At 42.8% G+C, this 23,227-nt stretch overlaps 1 protein-coding gene across 4 annotated transcripts in view; it reads left to right on the top strand.

Annotated features, from left to right (window-relative positions):
• The window catches only part of CSMD2 (CUB and Sushi multiple domains 2), a 600,037-nt gene extending 581,282 nt beyond the window's left edge, over positions 1-18,755 (top strand). For 3 of the 4 annotated variants that reach the window (XM_073233614.1, XM_073233613.1, XM_073233612.1), the window contains 7 exons: positions 6,522-6,587; positions 7,811-7,972; positions 9,276-9,388; positions 11,200-11,287; positions 12,744-12,882; positions 13,101-13,314; positions 16,316-18,755. In XM_073233614.1, the coding sequence (XP_073089715.1) occupies positions 6,522-6,587; positions 7,811-7,972; positions 9,276-9,388; positions 11,200-11,287; positions 12,744-12,882; positions 13,101-13,260 (728 nt within the window). In that variant the 3' untranslated portion in view covers positions 13,261-13,314; positions 16,316-18,755. The remainder of the gene's footprint in view (positions 1-6,521; positions 6,588-7,810; positions 7,973-9,275; positions 9,389-11,199; positions 11,288-12,743; positions 12,883-13,100; positions 13,315-16,315) is intronic. The other variant, XM_037010709.2, reaches the window with a different exon arrangement.
• The last annotated feature ends 4,472 nt before the right edge of the window (positions 18,756-23,227 follow it).

Raw genomic sequence — 23,227 nt, 5'->3', positions numbered from 1 at the left:
GTTGAGTTGTAAAAATCCTTTTTTAATCCTTTTAATTTCTTTTCCAGTTTTATTGAGGCATAATTGACAAAATTGTTATATATTTAAAGTGTCCATGATAATTTGATATGTGTACACAATGCGAAGATTCTCACCATCAAGTTCACACAGCCATCACCTCACATATTTACTTTTGTGTGTGTGTGAGAACCGGTAAGTTCTTCTCTCCAGAACATTTCAGTCACACAATGCAGTGTTATCTACTAGACTTGCCATGTTATACATCTTATAAATGAAAGTTTGTATCCTTTTACCAGCCTCTCACTATCCTTCCCCCTACCCCCAGCCCCTGGCAACTACCATTCTACTGTTTTCATGATTCTGACTTTTTTCTTTCTCCTTTCCACATATAAATGGTACTGTGTGGTCATACAGATATCTCCTCAAGATATATCCAAACAAAACATATATCCATACAAAACATATATCCATACAATAACAAGTACATTTATGTTCATAGCAGCACTATTTACAGCAGCCCAAAGTGGAAACAACCCAAATGTTCATCAGTGGATAAATGGATTAAAAAAGTGTAATTTATTCACTGATAGATTATTCACACATAAGAAGGAAAGAAATTCTCATACAGGCCACAACATGGATGAGCCTTGCAAACATTATGCTAAATGAAATAATCCAGAAACAAAAGGACACCTATGGTGTGGTTCCACTGCTATGAAGCACCTACAACAGATAATTTTGTTCCCTTTGGATACATACCCAGAAGTGGGATTGCTAGATCACATGGTAGTTCTATTTTTAATTTCTTGAGGAACGTCCATACTGTTTTCCATAGTGACGGCACCAATTTACATTCCCACCAGCTGTGTACAAGGGCCCCCTTCTCTCCACATCCTTGCCAGCATTTGTTATCTCTTGTCTCTTTAATGATAGCCATCCTAACAGGTGTGAGGTGCTAGCTCATTGTGGCTTTGGTTTGCATTTCCCTATTAGAGATGTTGAGTACCTTTTCACGTACCTGTTGCCCATTTGCATGTCTTCTTTCAAAAAATGTCTAATCACATTCTTCGCACATTTTTTAGTTGGGTTATTTGGTTTTTTGCTATTGAGTTGTGTGAGTTCCTTACATATCTTGGACACTAAGCCCTTATTAGATATGCAGTTTACAAATATTTTCTCCTATTCCATTGGTTGCCTTTTCACTTGGTTGATGGTTTCCTTAGCTGAGCAAAGGCTTTTCAGTTTGATTAGTCCCACTTGTTTATTTTTGCTTTTGTTTGCCTTTGCTTTTGGTATTAAATTTAAAAAATCATTGCCAAGACCAACATTAAGAAGTTTACCCCATGTTTTCCCTTAGGAGTTCTGTGGTTTCAGATCTTTCCTTCAAGTCTAATGCATTTTTATTTGATTTTGTATGTGGCACAAGGGGTCCAGTTTCCTTCTTTTGCGTATGGATATCCAGGTTTTCCAACACCACTTATTAAAGAGTCTATCCCTCCCCCTTTGGTCTAGTTTATACTTTTTCTTCTAGTCTTGGAGGCATAAAGGTAGGTTGTTCATTTGAGATGTTTCTTGTTTCTTAATGTAGATGTTTATTGCTTTAAATTTCCCTTTAGAACCACCTTTGCTGTATCACATAAGTTTTGGTTATGTTACGTTTCTATTGTCGTTTGTCTCAATGTATTTTTCCCTTTCCCTTTGATTTCTTCTTTCACCCTTTGGTTGCTCAGGAGCATGTTGTTTAAACTCTACATATTTATGGATTTTCTGGCTTCCTTCTTGTAATTGGTTTCTAGTTTCATACCATCAAGATGCTTAATACAATTTCAGTCTTCCTAAATTTATTAAAACTTTTTTTGTGGCCTAACATATGATCTATTGTAGAGAATATTCCATATGCACTTGAGAAGTATGAACATTCTCCTGATATTGGATGGAATGTTCCATGTGTTATGTCCAAGTAGTCTAATGTGTAGTTTAAGTCCATTGTTCCCTTGCTGACTTTCTGTCTGGATAATCTATCCATTGTTGAAAGTGGGTTTTAACACCCCCTATTATTATTGTATTGCTGTCAATGTCTCCCATCAGATCTGTTAGTATTTGCTTTATATATTCAGGTGCTCTGAGATTGGGTGCATAAATATTTGTAGTTGTTATATTCTCTTGATGAATTGATCCCTTTAGCATTATGTAATGACATCATTTGTCTCTTGTTATGGTTTTGGCTTAAAGTCTATTTTGTCTGATATAAATATAGCTACCCTGCTTTCTTTCGGTTCCATTTGCATGGAAAATCTTTTCTAGCCTTTCAGCTTCAGTCTGCATGTCCTTAAAACTGAAATACATTCTCTTGTAGGCAGCATATGTTTGGGTCTGTTTCTTTTTAATTCATTCTTTTGATTAGAGTACTTAATTCATATATATTTAAAGTAATTATTGATAGATATGGACTTAGTATTGGCATTTTATTAATTTTTTTCTGGCTGTTTTCTAGTTCCTCTCTTCCTCTCTTACTCTTTTCTTTCAGAATTTGATGATTTTCTGTAGTGGTATGTTTCGATTCTTTTCTCTGTATCTTTTGTGTATCTACTATAGGTTTTGCTTTGTTTTACCATGAGGTTTAAATAAAACATAACAGTCTTTTTTAAGCAGGTAACAACTTAACTTTGAGTGGATAAAAAGCTCTACATTTTTACATTCCCCCACCACATCTTTGTTTTTGATGTCACATTTGTCTTTTAATATAGTGTATCCATTAGCAAGTTGTTGCAATTATAGTTATTTTTAACACTTTTGTCTTTTAACCTTTTTACTAGACTTATAAGTGATTTACCCACACTCTTACAGTATTAGAGTATTCTGAATTTAACCATATATTTATCTTTACCAGTAAGTTGTATACTTTCATATGTTTTTATATTAGATCTTTCTTCCAGGTGAACTCCTGCTATTGAACCCTTCTATTGAGTTTTTCAGTTCAGCTATTATAGTCTTCAGCTCTATGATTCCTATTTGGTACTTTTTTCTTCCATCTCTGTTGAAATTCTCACTTTGTGCTTTGCTCTCCTGACCTCAGTGAGCATCTCTATGACCATTATTTTGAACTCATTGTTAGGTAAATCACTTATCTTCATTTCATTAAGACCAGTTTCAAGAGATTTATCTTATTCCTCAGTTTGGAAAATTTACCTATTTCTTCCTTTTCCTTGACTCTCTCTATAGATTTCTGCTCCATAGATAAAACAGATACCTCTCCCAATCTTGACAAATTGGTCTCATGTCAATAGATCAATCAGCCCAGCCTGCTCCTGGTTGCCCCTCAAACTTTTGTGATTGTCCAAACCACAGTCTTTGTTCTTAGTGGCTCTCAGTAGTTGAGGGTGTACCAAGACCCATCAGCGTCCCAACAGGGAGGATCGTAGTCAGCCCCTAAATGCAGGCTGATTAGAAGCTGGTCCCTCAGGCAGCAGTTGGAAAAGTATGCTTTTGAACTTTATTTTTGAAACAAACACAGAAAATTATGAACTCCCAAAGCATTCGAACAAACTGGGAGATGGGCACTTTTGCTGTTGTCTCTGGCCTGAGCCCAGATGTATAGCCACAGGTGTTACTACTGCACCAATTTAAAAATTGCTTCTTTGTTTGCTGTCCTCTGGGACTCATGAACGCAAGCCCATTGGCCTTCAGAGCCAGATGATGGCATCCATCCACCGGACAGCAACCTTCAGGCAGGGTGCTAGGTGCGTGGTACAAACCCTTCACTCTTCGGGGAGGAGCTGGAAGTTAGTGTTCCCTCTTGACTGCAGGGTGCTGTGCCAGGGGTGGGGTTTCCGGCAAGAGTGTCTTAGCCTTTCTGTAGGAGTCATTCAGCTAGTTCTGATTTTCTCAGAGGGAACTGATCTGTGTGTAGCTGTAGTTTCAGTGTGTCTGTGGGATGAGGGGAGCTCAGAAACCTCCTGTGTCACCGTCTTGGTTATCCAGAGTCCCTACAAGAAGAATTCTTGATATATCTAGAATATAAGAGCCTTATCACATACATGATTTGCAAATATTCTCTTCTCTCCCATTTTGTGGGTTGTTTTTTACTTTTCTTAAAAATTTACAGTACTAGCTCTTTTATGTCACTCATCATCTAAAATAAATTAGTCTGTCACATTTTAAGCTCCATTTTAGTCCTGTTAAACTTTTTTCTTTTTTTCTTCAGATGTGTTTTTTTTACACCCTTGTAGAGATACAATCGATATACAGAAACTGCACATATCTAATAAATACGATTTGATGAGTTTGGACCTTTTCACTTTCTTGTTGGTGTCCTTGTAAGTACAAAAGTTTTTGGGTTTGATGAGCTCCACTTTGTCTATTTTGCTTGCTTGTGATTTTGCTATCATATTTAAGAAACCATTGCCTAATCCAAGGTCATGAAGATTTATCCTTATGCTTTCTTCCAAAACTTTTATAGTTTTAGCTCTTACATTTAGGTCTTGGATTCATTTTGAGAGACTTTTTTTCCTTTATGATGTTAGTTTGGGGTCCAAATTCATGCTTTTGCATGTGGATATCCAGTCATCCCAGCACCATTTGCTAAAAAGACTAGCTATTCTCTCCTCACTGAATTGTCTTGGCACCCTTGTCAAAGATCATTGACCATAAATGTGTGAGCTTGTATCTGGATCCTCAGTTTTATCCGCTGATATGTCACTGCCGTGTGCCATTACCACACAGTCCTTATTACTATAGTTTTGTAGTAAGTTTTGAAATTGGGAAGTATAGGTTCTCTATTTTGTTCTTTTTCAAGATTGTTTTGTCTATGCTGGGCCCTTTTGTTTCTATGTGAATTTTAGGATTGCACTGTCAATTTCTGCAAAACAGACAGCTGGGATTTTGATAGAGATTGTCTGAATCTATAGGTCACTTTGGGCAGTATTGCCCCGTGAACAATATTAAGTCTTTCAATCTATGAGTATGGGATGTCTTTCTACTTAATTAAATCTTTAATTTCTTTCCCTTTGATATATTTAGGTATATGAATGTTTATGTTTTTAAGTGTATGAATGTTACACTTCATTGGTTACATTTGTTCTTAAGCATTTTATTCTTTTGGATGGTATTATGTACTCATATTTAAAAATATGAAATGTTTTAGATGCAGTTGAATCTCAACTCCTTACTGTATGGTCCTAAACAAGCCTCTTCATTGCTGAACAAGTTCCTCTTCTATAAAATGGAGACAATAATCTACCTCACAGTTTTGAGAGGAATAAATAAAAGAACATGAATAAAGTATCTAGCACAGCACCTGGCACATAAAATGCTTTCTCCCTCTTTGCACCCTTCATCTTATAAAATCTAAGACAATAAAGGCATTTTGTTCAGAAATGCACCTTTACTGAGTTACTGTGGGAAATTTCTCCACAGCCTTCTGTGTGCCTGAACATAAGCTGACCTCAGGCATGAGAAGGGGTGTGCTAAAATTCTGCAGCCTCTCAAAGGAGAGAATAGGAAGAGTCTGCCCTTACTTGGTGACAAGCCAATTATTTCTGTTGTTTCTCTGCAAAAGAAGAAAATACATGAACATTTATTGATGGTGACTTTCGTGTTCATAAACTCGCTTATTCAGCATAGCCCTGTGAAGTATGTACTAGAACCATTCCATGTTTCAAATGTGAGGAGACGAAGACTCTGAGAGGTGAGGTGATTAGCCCAGGTCCCACGGTCATTAGGTAGCACTTGCTGGGACCTAAACCTAGGCTGGCTGGCTCAGGCCCAAAGCTTTTTGTCTTTGCCTCTGCCCGTGAGGGCTTCTCAGTCTTACTATCATCACTCTAAGGGCAGGAAGCAGTCCCCTGAAAGCCCACCAGGGCTGAGCGAGTTCAGTTTTGATTGGTGGATGGTCTTCCTTCATGCCAGGCATCTGGGAAGAAAACAGAGTCCAGGATGGGGCTCTTCAACCCAGGGTCCTCAAAAGGTCCATTCAGGAGATCTGTATACTAGGATGGGAAAAAAGACATCTTTATATTGCTTTACCTCTTAACGAAATGTAGCGTTTCCTTTAATTTAGAATGTAGACAAAAATCCATAGTGGCAACAGACTTTGTCACCAATAGAAGCTGCAGAGATTTTCCTTTTATGTTATAATTGTTAACAATATCATGAAATATTATTTATGTTCCTGAGGACTCCAAGATAATGGTAGTTACTGGACCCACTGCTAAACCCTGTTATTTAGTACAGTAATAAAGAATTATATATATATAACTATATCCTAATTCTTTGTTTAATATATCAATGACTGTAATTGATAAAATTGATTTTTTTTAATTCCTTACATTTTATTATTCTGAGAGGTGTCCATAAATCGCATCACCAGATCATCAAAACAATCCACCTCCTGGACTAAGAGAGTAAGTCCGAAGCAAGATCTCAAAGAACCCATCGACCTAATGTCAGAGAAGTGGCCATTATTCTTCCAATAGAGAGTAGACCAGAGGTTGAGCCTGTTGTCTTCCATTCTCTTTCCCCAGCAGAGGTCCGGCCCAGTGGGAGACCCATCAGCACTGCCCGGGAGCCACCGCTGACCCAGGCCTCTGGTATGTGTGCTCCAGATCCTTGTCGGAAGAAACTGGTATTGCCTCCTTCACCTGGTTACCCAGAAGCACATGGGTTTCTGCATACTAAGGGAAGGCATGGAGACTGTCTGTAGAGCCACATAGATTTCCCCACCCACTTCTCAACCCCAGGCAGGCTTCAGGAGGAAGTAAGCCTGAGGGAAGGGAAACACCATCCAGAAGACAGAGCCAGAATCACATCTGGAGCCACTGATGCCCACAGCCCCTCCTGGCACCGGATGGGCAGTGTGTGGGCATACAGACACATAGACCCAGGTCCGACCTAGAAGGTTTCCTGGAAATGGTTACATTTTTAAGACAGGTGTCTCTCAAAGTGTGATGTCCGGAACTGGACACAGACCTACAGGCGTGGCCTGACCAATGCAAAATTATGATAGATCATCATATCCTTTTTTGAACCTTATACTTTTACATTAGCCTGTGTGTTATATAAGAAAGAAGACTACATTTGGCATCATACTCAGTTCAATTTCCATTTTGGCCACTGACCACCTGTGTCCTTGGGCAAATGAGCTTTAACCCCATGGGCTTCAGTTTACCTTCTGGTAAAATAGGGGATCATCATACTTGCCATAGAGAATTATTATAAGGACAAATAACACTTTCAGGAGCTGTCATTCATTAGGTGCTTTTATGTGCCCAACATCCTGTGACATACAGTTTGCACTGTGAGATCATTTAACCCCTACAGTGACCTTGATGAGGCAAGTGGATGGCCCCATTTACAGCAGCACAGGTGTGGCCTCCAGATGAGCAAGCGGAGGCTCTTGCACATGCTCTGACCACCGATAAGTGGCAGCCAGGATGAGACTCCAGATTGGCCTGATTTATTATTCATTAGCCCTCGTTCCTGGCCACCACACGGTACTGACGTGCTGACTCTCTCCTCTCTTTTTCCCTTTCTCCATCTTTCCTTTTCTTCTTTCTCCTTCTGTCTGTTCTTTCTGGTTCACTCTCTTTCTCTCTCTTTCTTCCTTTCTTGTTCTCTCCCTTTCCCTTACTCATCTTCTCTCTCTCTCTCCCTCCACCCGTGCACTCTGAGACACAGGGGGACACAGAGGGCCAGTGCCTTCCACCACCCTCCCTGTGTTAGGTGTGAGTGAACTGGGATCAAGTCATCAAGTGGCGTAAGTCTTACCAACACACACTTAAGTCTGTCTCACATCTGTTCTCAATTCCTCTAGTTCCTGGGGATGTTTTTGCCAAGAATTCCCTGTGGAAAGGGGCCTATGAATACCAGGGGAAGAAGCAGCCAGCCATGCTCAGAGTAACTGGCTTCCAGGTTGTCAACAGCAAGGTCAACGCCACCATGATTGACCACAGCGGTGTGGAGCTGCACTTGACTGGTGAGGAGCAGGCCACCTCCACAAGAAACTGGGGGTAGTAGGGGTGGATGGGCACACACCCTGAGCAAAAAAAGTCTACTGTCACTGCATTGTACACACATGCCGGGCTTGGGCTTCTCTGGTGGGCAGGGCAGCGAGAACACGTCTATTCATCTTTGTTTGCATGATAAAAGCACCAGAGGCTAAAGAGAATGGTTAGAGGACAAACATTAATAACTTGAACACTCAAAGAACTCTTATAAATAGAAGAGACTGACATCCCTAAAACTGAACTAAAAGCAGAGGCAGAGAATTCCCAGAAGCCAAAATATAGTCAATAAATGAGAGAAAAAAAGTATTTTTAATCAATATTCTACAAAATTAAAAGTAGACACAAAGTATAATTTCCCATGTATCCCACTAAGATTTTTTTTTTAAGTGATAAACTTCAGTACTGGTTATGGTCCAGTGCAGGCACTGATACAGTCAAAGTATAAAATAATGCAGTCCTAGAAAACAGTTTGGCAATTTGTATGAAGATCTTTGAAAATTATTGGTCCACTAATTATACTTCTAAGAATTTTTATCAGAAGAAATAGCTGTAGAAAATAAATAAAAGGTGTTCACATTACAGGGCTATTTGTATTACATAAAAACTGGAAATACCAAAATGTTAACAATGGCTATTTATTAGTAGCAAGATCAGGAATGGTTTTTATTCTTCCAGCATCTCTACATTTTCCAAAATTTCCCTGATTTTCAGTCTTTCAATTATCAGAAAAACTTACTATCTTGAAAAACAAGTGTTTATTGATGAAATGGATAGATAAATGAATGCGCAGGAGTGACTGAGTGTACGCATTAATACACAGCCCATGCATGCACACCCAAACACAACTGAAGGGTCTGTTCGCTCATTTGCTCTAAGACACAGCCATGGAGACATTCACATACTCCCATATTACATGCCTCATGCGTTCCTGCACCCTGTGAATTGTAAGCGTACCCATGCATTTACTGACATATTAACATGTACAAAAACACAGTCACTAAATTTAGTCCCAAACTTGCAAGTGCAAACAGGGTCATAATCACAGGCTTGTTGTTTATTAATGCACGTATTCACCTTCCTATTTACTTTCATTCAGTCTGCACAAACTCACGGGTGACATATGTTTACCTACTGACAGTTATACCTGGAAAATTGTTATCAACATCTGTACCTGAAATTCCACTCAGCTACTGACACCCACGTACCCACAAATTTGGATTTTGAAATTTTCCCAGATCTTTCAAGTGTACCCTCTGGACATTCTTTTTCCAGGAATTTACAAGAAAGAAGATTTCCATCTCCTACTGCAGGTTTACCAGATCACAGGGCCTGTGGAAATCTTTGTGAATAAGTTCAAAGATGATCACTGGGCCTTAGATGGGCATGTAAGTTCAGCAGAGTCTCCCACAGTCTTTGACCGCCCCATGCCCTTGCCCCATTCCCAAATCCTAGATCGCTGACAGGGAGGAAGAGGGAGAAGAGAGTGGAAACTCCTAGGACCAACGTGGAAACGGGAGGTTTTCTGTGGGGCAAGGACTAGGAGCAAGAGAGCCCTCACCTGCTAGTGAAGTGGGCACAAGTGAAGGTGAAAGGGGCAGTAGGCTGTGAGTTCAGAGGCTCCGCACATCGGAGTGGTATGGATGCAGTGGGATCAGACGTTAGAGCCAAACACGAGGAACTGGAGGCCAGCAGTATGAGAGTGGGTTCATGCAAGCTGAAGGTACTGGCATGGTGGCAAGGCCTGGGAGAAGGTAGTGAGTCCCAGATGCCTGCCTCAATCGTCTACTCACATTTGAAGATGTGGGTTGTGGGGGATTTAGGACAGCTTGAGAAACCAAGATATGCTGGAAGGGATATGACTTTCTTGCGTTCCCTTGTGGGAAAGACTTACTACATTCTAGGGCATTCTTGAGGTGGAAGCCAGGTCCACAGTGATGCTCCTCTTCCAAGGAACATCCACAGTGATGCCCATACCTTCCAATTTCACAGGATGGGAAGTGGGGCATAGTATCGCCTCTCACATCCTTGGCTTCTCTGTCTTAAATTGTGGAAGCTAGAAACAGAAGGGAGAAGTCTTCGTGGCCAGAGTAGTAGAGAGTGAGGAGGCAGGGTGAGCCCTCATAGATAGGACAGCTGGGAGACTATGGCTTTAGTGACGTGCTTTGTAAACACATAAGGAGAGGCAAATGGCTGCCCCATGGGCTGGCACATACACTTAGTTCTTTGGTATTCTTGAGACTATCCTGTGGACCTTCTTGGGTATCCAAGTGCCATCTGGCTTTGGTGGTAGGAGTGCAAAAGCTATGCAAGAACAACAGACTCCACCATGCAAGGAGGGTTGTCAGAGATGAGAGAACAGGGTCAAAGTTAGGAGATGGCGCTCAGAGAACAGGACAGAGGCTAGAGGGGCATGGAGTCCTAGAGGACCGGGCACAGCTGGAGGACTGCCTAGGACAATAGCCAACCATCAGGCACTACTGTGCCCATCCACAGCATGTTTGGGGTACAGAGGGCTCCACCCCGGGGAGGGAGCATGAGTTGGAAGGTCCACCAGTAGCACAAGCATCATCAAAGCACACCCTTGGCTGAGCAGTCCACAGGCTGCACATTTCAGTGACTGCGCCTGTCACATGTGCATTGTGGAGGCACAGTGGCAGAGAGAGCCAGCAGGACTGATGTCCCCAACTATACCCCCCCCAAAAAAATTAATAGCTATCGGAGCTGTGATGAGCTCTCCAAAGTATGTTAAATCCTCTAGGTAGGATTTAACATACTTTTAGTCATGGTTTGGTTTGTTCCATGGGGCTCTAAAGTCATTTTTTCATCACAATAATAATAGCTAACGTCTATCTAGGGCCTATTAAGTTTCTAAGTGCTTTATCTATATTAACTCATATAATCCTAACAGCCACTCTATGGTGCTAGTATTCCTATTTTACAAATGAGAAACTGAGGCACAGATTGTTTCAACCACTAGAAAATACAGTGTCTCCCCACCTCCCACAAGCAGTGGGTGCCCCGGCCCCACCCCCAGCACGTCAGTCTCTCTCTGCCTCCGCCTAGGTGATGGGCGGGTGGGTGACATCAGAGCGCCTGATGGCATGTTCCTGCGAGCGAGTCCCTGGCCTGGCCAGCAGGAGTTCTGGCTCCTTCTAGCACGCCTTCCATCTCACTCTCTCTGCTCCCCACCATCCAGGTCTCTTCAGAGTCCTCGGGAGGCACCTTCATCTACCAAGGCTCAGTCAAGGGCCAAGGCTTTGGGCAGTTCGGCTTTCAAAGACTTGGTAACTAGTATATGTCCCCTGGCAGTGCGAGCTCTTGGGGGCAGGGGGAACTTGTACCTTGGGCAGAGGGTTGGTGGAGTTCTACAGTCAAAGACCAGGGTTCTCAACCATTGTTTAATCAAGGATGCCTTTGAGATTCTGATAAAAGCTACAGAATATCTCCCCAGAAACAAGCATGCATACATGATACTCTCACCCTTTGCCAGTTTCATGCTCAGCCCTTGAGTTGAGAGCCCCAACTTCAGGGACACTAGGTCTCAGCTATAGCCCCTCCCCAACACCATGAGGTGGGCCAGCCCGTGGGCTTTACCCAGACAGTCGTGTCAGAAGTGGGGCTCTTGGGACATGGCGGCTCATGTTGTCATTTCCGCCCCGCATAGTCCCAGAAGGTTGGTATTGCAGTCCTCATTTTACAGATGAGAAAACAGCATGGAGGAGGTTTCCCCCCGTTCTTCCCTGGCATTTTACCCTGTGTGCTGCACGCCATCAGGGTCACATGTTCTCGCTTCCGAAACTGGCCTTGACCCAGAACCTCTGGGTGCTGAGCCTCAAATTCTAATGGGAGAAGGGGCCCTGGTTTCTGGAAACTGTGGAAGTGAGACAGGAAGCAGACATGGGTGCTCCAGAGCCAGCTGTGTACCCCGGGGACTGGCCCCCCACTCCCAGGGCCCCGGGCCTGCGAAGGCCATCCACTGTGTTTTCTCTCAGTTCTGGTCTTAAGCAGGAATCTGCTGGCCTGACCGCCTGACCGTCGCACTCCACCCTGCTCCTCCCTCAGCCCTTAGCTCTACCCTTGAGCTGTATGGAGTCAGACCTCTCTCTCCCATACAGCAGCCCTTCAAATACTTGAAGACAGTTCCCCTGGCCCCTCAGCCTTACTCACTAGAGATGCCTCAGGAAACAGGAGTTCTTGCTCTGGCTTCCCCGCTGACTCCAATCTGAGGCTGACCTGTCCCCCAGCAGAGCCTCGGCCCCCTGGTCAGGGGGAGCCCTTCCTGGGGGCAGCAGTGCCTCCCTGTTCTGGGCTCTCCCGGTCGTGTGGTGGGGGGGAGACCCTCCGAGGCAGAAGCTCCAGCAGCTCCTCTCCCAGGCCCACAGAGCAGCTCCACCTCCGCCTGTTCTATGTGTTGGCTTCCTTGTAAGGAGTCGTCTGATTAAAGGCTTCTGTGGCCAAAGAAGTTTCAAAACTCCTCAAGGGCTGCATCCGTTTAAGAGTTCACTGCAGAGCACGGCTTCAGGTTGTCCCGCAGACTGGCTGCCCCGGCTCGGAACCCTGCCCTCGGCCACCATCTGACCAGCCCTCTCCAGGGGAATGTCCGAGTGCGGGCCGAGGGGGTGGACTCTGGGCACCCGAGCCTCTCACGGCTGGGCTGCGGCAGGTACCCGCCGGCGCCCGCTGGGGGCCGTCCCCTCAGACGGCGCCGAGACCTGAGGTTTGTGCTCTGGGACTTTGCAGACCTCAGGCTGCTGGAGTCAGACCCCGAGTCCATCGGCCGCCACTTTGCTTCCAACAGCAGCTCAGTCGCAGCCGCAATCCTGGTGCCTTTCATCGCCCTCATCATTGCAGGCTTCGTGCTCTATCTCTACAAGCACAGGTACGGCGACGCGAGGAGGCGCAGGGCCCGGGGGGTGACCAGACCAGTGACGGGCCCCATCCCTGAGCCAGACCCACCCAGAGCCCTCTTGGCCCGCGAGAGCTGTAACCTGGAAGGAAGGTAGAACCTCCCTCCCCCTCATACATATGAGGGGGCATGTTCCTGCGAGCGAGTGGTTCGCTCCTTTTACGTCGTGGTCACTCTCTCCCCCATCCCAGGAGAAGACCCAAAGTTCCGTTCAATGGCTATGCTGGCCACGAGAACACAAATGTCCGGGCCACCTTTGAGAACCCAATGTACGACCGCAACATCCAGCCCACAGACATCATGGCCACCGAGGCGGAGTTCACGGTCAGCACGGTGTGTACAGCGGTATAGCCCCCGGTCCTGGCTGCCGCCGCCGCCGCCACCGAGAGCCCCGCCCTGCAGCCGGTGAGTGGGTGGGGACGGGGCGGGCTGCAGCCGCTGCCCGCGCAGGCGCACGAGACTCACACGCCCAGTTAGGAGGACTGTGCAGAGGGCTACGTGTGCCAGGTGTGGGCAGGGCATTGCCTCAGGCCACTGAGGTGCAGAAAAGGAATTAACGTGACCGAGACCACACAGCTAATAAGTAGCAGGGTGGGAATCAAATCCCAGGAGGCCAGCTCCAGACTGCTCCTAGCCCCTGGGCCCAGCAAAATATCCGAGTACTGTGTATTGGTCAGGGCTTTCCAGAGGCATATGTATGTATACAGAATACGTTCATAAAATGCACATACACGTATATGTGTGTATATACATATATACTAACATATATATTGACACCTCTATATAGACATATCTATATATATAGAGCCATGTGTATATGTCTAATAGATACTTATAGAGATATGTGTGTATGTGTGTGTATATGTGTGTGTGTGTGTGTGTGTGTGTGTGTGTGTCTGTGTGTGTATAGATTGTATAAATACACAGAAAGGGAGAGATTTATTTTAGGGAATTGGCTCACACTATTGTGGGGCTAGCAAGTCTGAAGTCCACAGGGGAGGCCTTGAGGCTGGAGAGTTCACCAGGAGTTGATGCACTCACAAGTCCAAAGGCAGTCTGGGGGCAGATTTCCTTCTTCAAGGAACCTCAGTCTTTTCCTTAAAGCCTTCAACTGATTGGGTGAGGCCCACCGCATCTGGGGGCAATGTACTTTACTCAGAGTCTACTGATTTCAGTAGTAACACATCTAAAAAAAAAACATTCACAGCAATATCTAGACTGGTTTGGCCAGAGCGTAGGCAAGTTGACATATAAAGTTAACCATCACCTAAGGCATGATAAATGGGCTGACACAATGCCTGTCACTGGACAAGAGAGGACCCAGGGGCAGATGCACACACTGAGGCTCACGGATGGACACCAAGACACTCTCACCCACTCACATGCATGCATATGACAGGCCCTCCAGGGAGGAGCTGACAGATCTAGAAGGCATTGCCACTCCTTGAGCTGGTTAGGTGGAGAAGGCATTGTGTCCCTCCTTGCTGATACCCACTTCCTCTGGGAGGTGGGACCCTGCGGGAATTGCCCCAATAGGATGTTCAAGCTGCAGCCCCTGTAAGCTCCCATGTTCTGGGGAAGTCAGGTGCCCCCTCTCAGGTACCTCCTCCAGCCTTAGAGGGGCTGGAAGTCTCTGGGGAGAAGGGTCTCAGGGCCCAGAGAGATGGGGATTCCAACAGGACAAGGGAAAGCCAGCCTAGTGTGTTGGCAACCAAAACCTAAGGCTTCTGCCAGCTCTCCCTTCCCAAGCTCCTATTTATGGCAGTGTACGCGATGGGTATATCTGGCCAGACACGTTGACAGGTCATCGAGGAAACAGGATCCTGTGAGTGAGGCTGCCAGGGTTGGGCTGATGGGAATGGCTGAAACAATAAGTACCAAGGGGATTAAAAAGTGAGAGTAGCCGAGCATGGATTGTCTGGTCCCTGACGCGTGTTACTTCGTTTCACCCTCACAACAACTCCAGGAAGATTGTCACAGCTTCAGCCTGAGTCCAAAATCACTCAGCCAGTCAGCCGTGTGGCCCACAAGTACCTGATTTTTGACCCCCTGCTGTGCTGCACCCTGGTCACCCCTCCCCTGAGTTCAATTTTTACCCTCTAGATCATTTCTCTTGCTTAAGTCTGAGCTTAAAATTGTAGGTATTAAGATAATTGAAACATAAAGAGATAAAAATTATTTTCAAAATATGTTAAGGCAACAAGTGAATACAAATAATTCATGTGTTGAGTTTTTCCACATCCTTTTACGTTTTCCAAAACAAACATAAAGAAAAAGCAGTTATTCTAGTGGGATCATTTTAACAGGCCAAAATTAGTTCTGAGGTTTCATCTGTATGCCCCAACTTTACTTTTTCCTACATTTTTCCTACTCAACTCACAAACAAAAAGCAAAAGAGAAGTAAAATCCCTCTAATGACCTAAATCAGGCCTTAGGGGTGATCAGTAATGACTCTGAACTTTGGGTTGCTGAATTATTGAACAGTATAAGAAAGAAACAAGAATGACCCATGGCCTCCATGCCCCTGCCCCCACCCCTGCTGCGTGTCCTGGCTCTGCTACGTGCACATTATTTCACCTCTGGGACCTCTGAGGTTGGCGGTTCCAAGTCTAGGCAGCCCTCAGCATTGCCCCCCACTCCCACCCCCTGCCCCAATATCCAGGGCCTTGGAACATTCCACCCAGCCCACAGCTCTCCTGTGGGGCCCCTCTGCCCACTTTGCCCTGCCCAGAGCTGGAGCACTGAGAAAGGGTTCCTTGGCTTACACGGTTTATTAAAAAAATCACCCAGAACATACATTTAAAGTGAGTCATTAGGTGATAAATTCAAATGATGCCTAACAAGAACAGCTGAAATGTAAACAAGAACCCCACGCAGGGAAGTCGTTGAGGCCTATGGGGTCAGTGAGTCAGGGGTAAGCGGGCAAGGCTGTGTTATGACTCTCATGGACCCCTTCCTCCATAAAAAAAAAAAATTAAACATGATATTTGTGTTGTTATACAGATGGATATAATCCAGGCTAAACTCATTATTACATGTCTATTATTTTTATATCCAATTTTTCCTTCTGATTTTGAAAGAAAATTAAAACATTTTCCTGGGCCTCTAAAACTATGGTGGCCCCTCAGCCCTGGTCTCCTGTGCCTAATGCATAAGTGGGTAATGCCAGCAAAAAAGATGACATTAGGAAATATGTGTTCTTCTTTGTGTATTTCCTACCTACACCCACCCTTGTATGGGAATATTAAAAATCAGATATAAGGTCAAGGCAACTGATTTTCTTTACTTTTTCCCCTTTATTCCTTCTTTGCTTTGCCTCTTTTCTCTTGCCTTCCTCTGTTCCGCTCCCCACCCCTGCCCCCACCTCTTGTGTTTTACAAACTTGGGTGTCCTCTGCTTGTGCCAGTTCTCCAGGGGACAGGAAGTGAGCTCCCCTGCGCACAGCGCCCAGTGCCCATCTTCGTCTGTCTCTCCGCCTGTGTCTGCTACTGCTGGGACTTGGGCCTTCACCCTGCCACCATCTGTACCCACCACACTGAAGAGGACTCCAGCTCTGTCCCCCCTTGGGCAGCAGAGGAAGAGGGGTTGCAGACAGAGGAAGGAAGCTTATGGATTTAAAACAAAGCATCATGTGGATGAGCACATGTGTGTGGGCTGAGCACATGCAAACACATACACCTGTCCATCATTTGACTCCTATGGAAGAGGCTACAGAAGCTTAATTAAGAGAAATGTGTGTGAAAGATGCCCCATGTGCTGCTTCCCACAAACGCAAAGAAGATGTGAAGAGGAGGATGCACAGTCAGCATTGAAACCAGCACACCTTGTCCTGCCCAGTGTGTGAGGACCTAGTGAATGTGCTAGCAGGATGTATGCCTGGTGATCAGTATGCAGAGACCAGCTGTCTGCAAATGGACAGTCCCATCTGCAGACTGACAGTAAGGATTACCCCAAGGGCAGGAAAACATCTTAAGAAATAGTTTGGAAATCAGTTTATTTTTTCCAACAAGAATTGTATTGCGTTCTGTACCCAGTGAATTAAAAAGTCATTCTGGGTCCCAGCAGCCTTGGAAAAGAAGGGCATGTCAGGGGAGGCAAACAAGAATCTGACCATGAGCCCAGGGTCAAGTTTGGCTGTCAACTGACAAAGAGAACAGAAACAAGACTCTGGCCTAGACAGGGACAACAGGTCTGCAGGCAGTGGGCAGGTGGCGGAGGAGACAGGAGAGCAAGTCCACACCAGTGTACAAAAAATAATGGCTGCCGTATATGGAGCTTCTCTGTGCCTGATACTTTAGGTGCATCATTTCTAGACCTTACAACAATCCAAAACATAGGAATTATTATTCCCATTTTATAAATGAGAAAACGGAAGCTCAGAAAATGAAGAGATGTAAGCCACACAGTAACTGTGGAGTCAGCATGCTAACTCAGATCAGTCTGACTCCCAAGTCCGCTATACCAGCTGCCAGAAACCCAGGCCTAAAGAGGCACCAAAGATGGGAAGGAGTAGGTAAACCTCTACAGTGTAACTGTGCAGAGCTGCTGGGTCAGGCAGGACACCTGTGTGTCCTTACTGGGTTCATTCTGTTCTCTCCACCTGGGCAGCATCAGGCCAAGGACCAAGGACCTCCGGCCTCCTGGTGTTGGCTTCTAGCTCCCAGCAGCCCCTCTAGCTCCCAGCAGCCCCTCACCATAGCAGACAAAGGATCTGGGAGCTCATGGATCAAAAGAATGGAGTGATGAAAATCACATTCTCTCCAGCTCCTTCCAAGTAGATTTTATTAATTTTGAGTCTCATTGTGCTTGGGTCATTAATGACTTACATGTAAGTATTGTTGGGAAGCTAACGAGTTTAGGAATCACACTGGCATTTAGAGCCACTTTCTCAGTCCTTGGGAAGGTCCCCATGGGCTTCAGCACCTGTTGCATGTGTGACATGCTGACAGATGTTCATATCACATATTGAACAAACAAATAGAAATGTGGGGGAGTGGAATGGCAGGGACACCTGGTTCTTAAGCAAATTCTGGGTTGGGACGATGATGCAATCTGACTCATGTTAAGGTGGGCTAAAGTGAAAGGTGTCGAGTTCCAGCAGAAGCACCTGGGACGGTCAGTGACAGGAGCTCAGTGCTGCCCACACCCGCTCTGGGTTACAGCATCCCTGAGCTTGGCAGGAGAGGACCCAGACAAACACAGTCACATGCTCCTCTCTTTATTTCCCTGGAAACAAATGCAGGAAGTTCTTGGCCACTCCCTTCTCCATTCTTACACCCCTCTCAGACTAACTGGTGGACTCCTCCTCCGCCCTGCCTTTGCCCTCACCCACGTCCCCTGTGAGGTCCCAGGGCCCGAGGATCACATGCTGGTGGGGCACTGGCATTTTCTCTCCACCGCCAGAGGCGTGGAAGGGACCAGGCAGGCTAGGCCCTTCACCTGCCATCCACATCACATACCCACCACCATCCCATGAGGAAAAAAAAAAAGTAAAACAAAAACAAAAACAAAAATCTTTTGTACAGAGATATATTTTTATTATACAAAGTTTGTACAGTACCAAAAAAGAAAGGAAAAAAGGTGTAAACTTTTTTTTCATTATTGTAGGTAAATGGTAGTGGAAGCCTTTTTGTAAATGTAATAAAATGTATAAATATGGTTTTCAGAAAACATCAAGTGCTGTAAATATGTAATCTACACAAATCTTGGCTTGTCTGCAGTATATACATTTAATTTATCTGTCTCTGTATATGAGGCTTCCCCCTGGGGTCCTGCATTATGGTACTTTCCTGAATTTGAAAGCAATTTTAAATTTTTTGAATTCAAATAAAATATAAATTTTTGCATTGGTTTTCTCACATTTTTATGGACTTTTTCTTGGTAGGGGGCAAGTGTTGCAGAAGGGAGCAAAAGACATATATTAAGCTAAAAGCCTAGAGTGGAAATATGGAAATATCTTGTTCTTAAATTGTTTTGTGTTATCTCTGCTACATGTTGAAATTTCAAGCAAAAAATGATAGTGGATAAACCGCATACAAAAATTAACTCAAAATGGATCAAATACCTAAACACAAGACCTAAAACTGTAAAAGTAAGTAAATTGGACTTCATCAAAATTAAAGCCTGTATCAAAGGACATGATCAAACCATGGAATGGGAAAAAACATTGGCAAATCACACCTCTGATAAAGGATTAGTATCCAGAATATATAAAGAATTCCTACAACTCAGAAACAAAATAATCTGATTTTAAAATGAGCAAATAACTTGAACAGACATTTCTCTGAAGAAGATATACAAACAAATGTGCAACAAACACATGAGAGGATGCAAAAACTTCAGCAGTCATTAGGGAAACGCAAATCAAAAACAGAAATACCACCTCACACCCATCAGGAATAGCTACTATCAAAAACAAAGAAAACAAGTATTGGTGAGGATGTAGAGAAATTGGAATCTTTTTGCAGTGTAGATGGGAATGCAAAATGGTACAGCCACTGTGGGAAACAGTATGGGGTTTCCTCAAAAAAATTTTAAAAAAATTAATGTTTGAGCAAGTGATTCCTCTTCTCAGCATTTATCCAAAAGAACTGATTGTAGGGTCATGAAGAGATGTATGTACACCCATTTTCATAGCAGCATTATTTGTAATAGCCTAGGGGTGGAAGCAACCCAAATGTCAACTGACCATTGAATAAACAAAATCAGCACACACACACACACACACACACACACACACACACAATGGAATATTAATCAGCCTTAAAAAGGAAGAATTTCTGACAGCTTCAACATGAATGAACCTTGAGAGCTTTATAGTAAGTGAAATAAGCAGTTACAAGACAAATACTGTATGATTCCACTTATATAATGTATCTAAAATAGACTTATAGAAAGAGAAAATAACTCCATGGTTGCTAAGAGCTAGAAGGAGGGAGAAGGGGGAATTTTTGTTTAATGGATACAGTGTTTCAGTTTTACAAGATGAAAAATTTCTGGAGATTGGTTGCACAATAAGATACAAATTTTGTGCACAAAATTGGTTGCACAATATTTAACACTATGGAACTATACTTCAAAATGACTAAGATGGTAAATTTCATATTATGTGTATTCCACAATTTAGATTCTTTATTTTTTTAAACCGTATTTCAAAAATATTTTTAAGTAATATATTTTTTAATTATTGTGGAGTATAGGTCAGCTCAGAACAGGAACCTGAGGACAGAGAAGCTGTTCCTCTTTGGATATGGGGTTTGGCCTGGATTGAGGTCAGGCTCTAAGGATTACAGGCTACAGGGCTGGTGGCTTAGGCAGCAGGAAATCTACGGTAGAGAAAGGCCAAATCAAGGAGGATCTTCCAGGTTAGAGAGCCACTAAAGGAGAGGTAAGGAAGGAAAGGAAAGACTAGCAAGAACTAGAACTTGGCATCTCCTTCTCAAAATACATCATACGTGTGTATATGTGTATGTGTGTGTTGTGTATGCATTTAGATATACATGTATATGTGTATATATATATATATACCTGTGCTATATTATGCATATATAATGTATATATGTATATACTCACATATATATGAGTTATCATTTTATATGGAAAATTCATCCAGACTATGTTCAGGTTTCCAACTCTCACTACCTTTCACTTTTGCACTGTGCCTTGTTTACTGTTGTCCCTCAATCACCTCAATAACCTGATTTATACAAACTTCCCCAGTATAAAAAAAAAAGGCATTTTTGTCTGGGACAAAGGTATTTATCTCCTGGTCACAGGGAACCAATTGGTAGGCCCAGCCTTCCCATAGGGGACCTCAGGTAGCTTGGCTGGGATTCAGGGTTAGGAATGAGACTGCTGTAGAACACAGGCTCCTGCTGGATTAGGAGCTGGGAAAGCAAGGTAGCAAATACTAAGTCTCAGTTCAGAAAATAAGCTCCCCCAGCATACAAACATTTACAAGAAAGTTGCAGACAATTACTGGAAACCCCTTGAGTGGGGAAACACTTCCAAACATCATGCTAGGAACAGAGTTGTATAAGCCTAAGGGCATCGATTAAAGGGGCAGACCCAAAGTGCAAAGCTTGTGAGACCAGCTCCACTAACCCAGTAAAATCAACCTGTACCAAAAGAATAAAGTACCTTTGAACTAAGAAATCAAATAGGCAACCAAAATCACTCCATCCCTCACTCCAATAGAATTAGCTCTTATTGCTGGTCTAGGGGAGTCCTAGGCATTTATTTTATCATGGCACTCATGTATCTACAAAGTTTCTATGAGAATAAAACATAATGCAACAAGGTACTGTATTTCTTAGCTGGGACAATTAGACAAGAAGATGAAATAAAAGGCATCCAAAACCGAAAAGCAGCAGCAAGTCTGTATCTATCTGCAGACAACATGATAGAGAAAACCCTAAAGACTCCACCAAAAAATTATTAAGACTAATAATTCAGTAAAGTTGTAGAATACAAAATCAATATACAAAACATCAATCCCATTTCTATATACAAACAATGAACTACCAGAGAAAGTAAGAAAATGATCCCATTAATAACAGCATCAAAAAGAACAAAATGCTTAGGATAAATACAACCTACACTGTACACTGATGAAATAAATTGAAGAAGACACAAATAAATGGAAAGATATTCTATGTTCATGGATTGGAAGAATTAATCTTCTTTAAATGTCCATACCACCCAAATCAATCTACAGATTCAATGCAACCTCTTTCAAAATTCCAATGGCATTTTTTTTACAGAAATAGAAAAAGCAATCCCAAAATTCATATGGAACCACAAAAAGACTTTAAATAGCCAAGGCAATCTTGAGGAAGAACAAAGCTGGAGACATCACACTTCCTGGTTTCAAGCTATATTATGAAGCTATAGTAATGAAAACACTATGGTATTGGCATAAAAAGATACACATAAATCAATGAAATATAGAGGACCCAGAAATGAAACTGTGCATATATGGCCAATTTTCAACAAAGGAGTCAAAAATATACAATGGGGACAGGATAGAGAATAGTCTCTTCAATAAATGCTGCTGGGAAAACTGGGTATCCATATGCTAAAAATTAAAACTGGACCCCTTCTTACACCATACACAAAAACCAATTCAAAGTTGATAAAGGATTTGAACATAAGACCTGAGACTGTAAGACTCCTAGGAAAAAATGCAGGGGTAAACTTCTTGACATTAGTCCTAGAAATGATTTTTTGGATTTAACACCAAAAGCAAAGGCAAAAATAAGCAAGTGAGACTAATCAAACTGAAAAGCTTCTGAATAACAAAGGAAACCATCAACAAAATGAAAAGCAACCTATGTAATGGAAGAAAATATTTGCAAATCATATACCTGATAAAAGTTAAAATACAACATGTATAAAGAACTCAAAGGACAAAAAAAAGTATTCATTAAATACTTTTTCAGGGGAACTGAATAGACATTTTTCCAAAGATATACAAATGGCCAACAGATACATGAAAAGGTGCTCAAATCACTAACAATCAGGGAAATGCAAGTCAAAATCACAATGAGCTATCACCTCACACCTGTTAGAATGGCTACTATCAAAAAGACGAGAGAGAACAAGTTCTGGTAAGGATGTAGCGAAAAGGGAACCCTTGTGCACCATTGGAATATAAACAGGTGTAGCCACTATGGGAAACAGTATGGAGGTTCCTCAAAAAAATTAGAACTACCATATGATCTAGCAATTGCACTTCTCGGATATTTACCCAAAGGAAAAAAAATTGCTATCTTGAGGAGATATCTGTACTACCATGTTCACTGCAGCATGATTTACAATAACCAAGACACGGAAACAACCTAAGTGTTCACTGATGGGTGAAGATGGTCAAAAGGTACAAACTTCCAGTTACAAGTTCTAGAGATGTAATGTAAAGCACAGTGACTATAGTTAACAATACTGTATTATATATTTGAAAGTTCATAGGAGAATAGATCTTAAAGGTTCTCATCCCAAGAAAAAAGTTGTGTAACTATGTTAGGTGATAGATGTCACCTAAACTTATTGTGGTAATCACTTCACAATATATACATGTATCAAGTTATTATGTTGTACACCTTAAACGAATACATGTTATAATAACAATTTTATCTGAATAAAACTGGGACAAAGGATAAAACAGAAAATAAGTAGTAAAACATTTAGCTAATGCAACTACTCCTCCCAAAAATAAAAGGAGAGGAGTACTTTTTTTAAAAAAAATCATTCCAACATTAACTAAATACAGTTAAACAAGCAATTGCAAATACTAAAGAACAACAGAAATCAGAAGTTCAAA

The sequence above is a fragment of the Manis javanica genome, chromosome 4 (genome assembly GCF_040802235.1).
Source record: "Manis javanica isolate MJ-LG chromosome 4, MJ_LKY, whole genome shotgun sequence".
NCBI lineage: Eukaryota > Metazoa > Chordata > Mammalia > Pholidota > Manidae > Manis > Manis javanica.
This window is presented reverse-complemented; position numbering and strand designations above follow the sequence as displayed.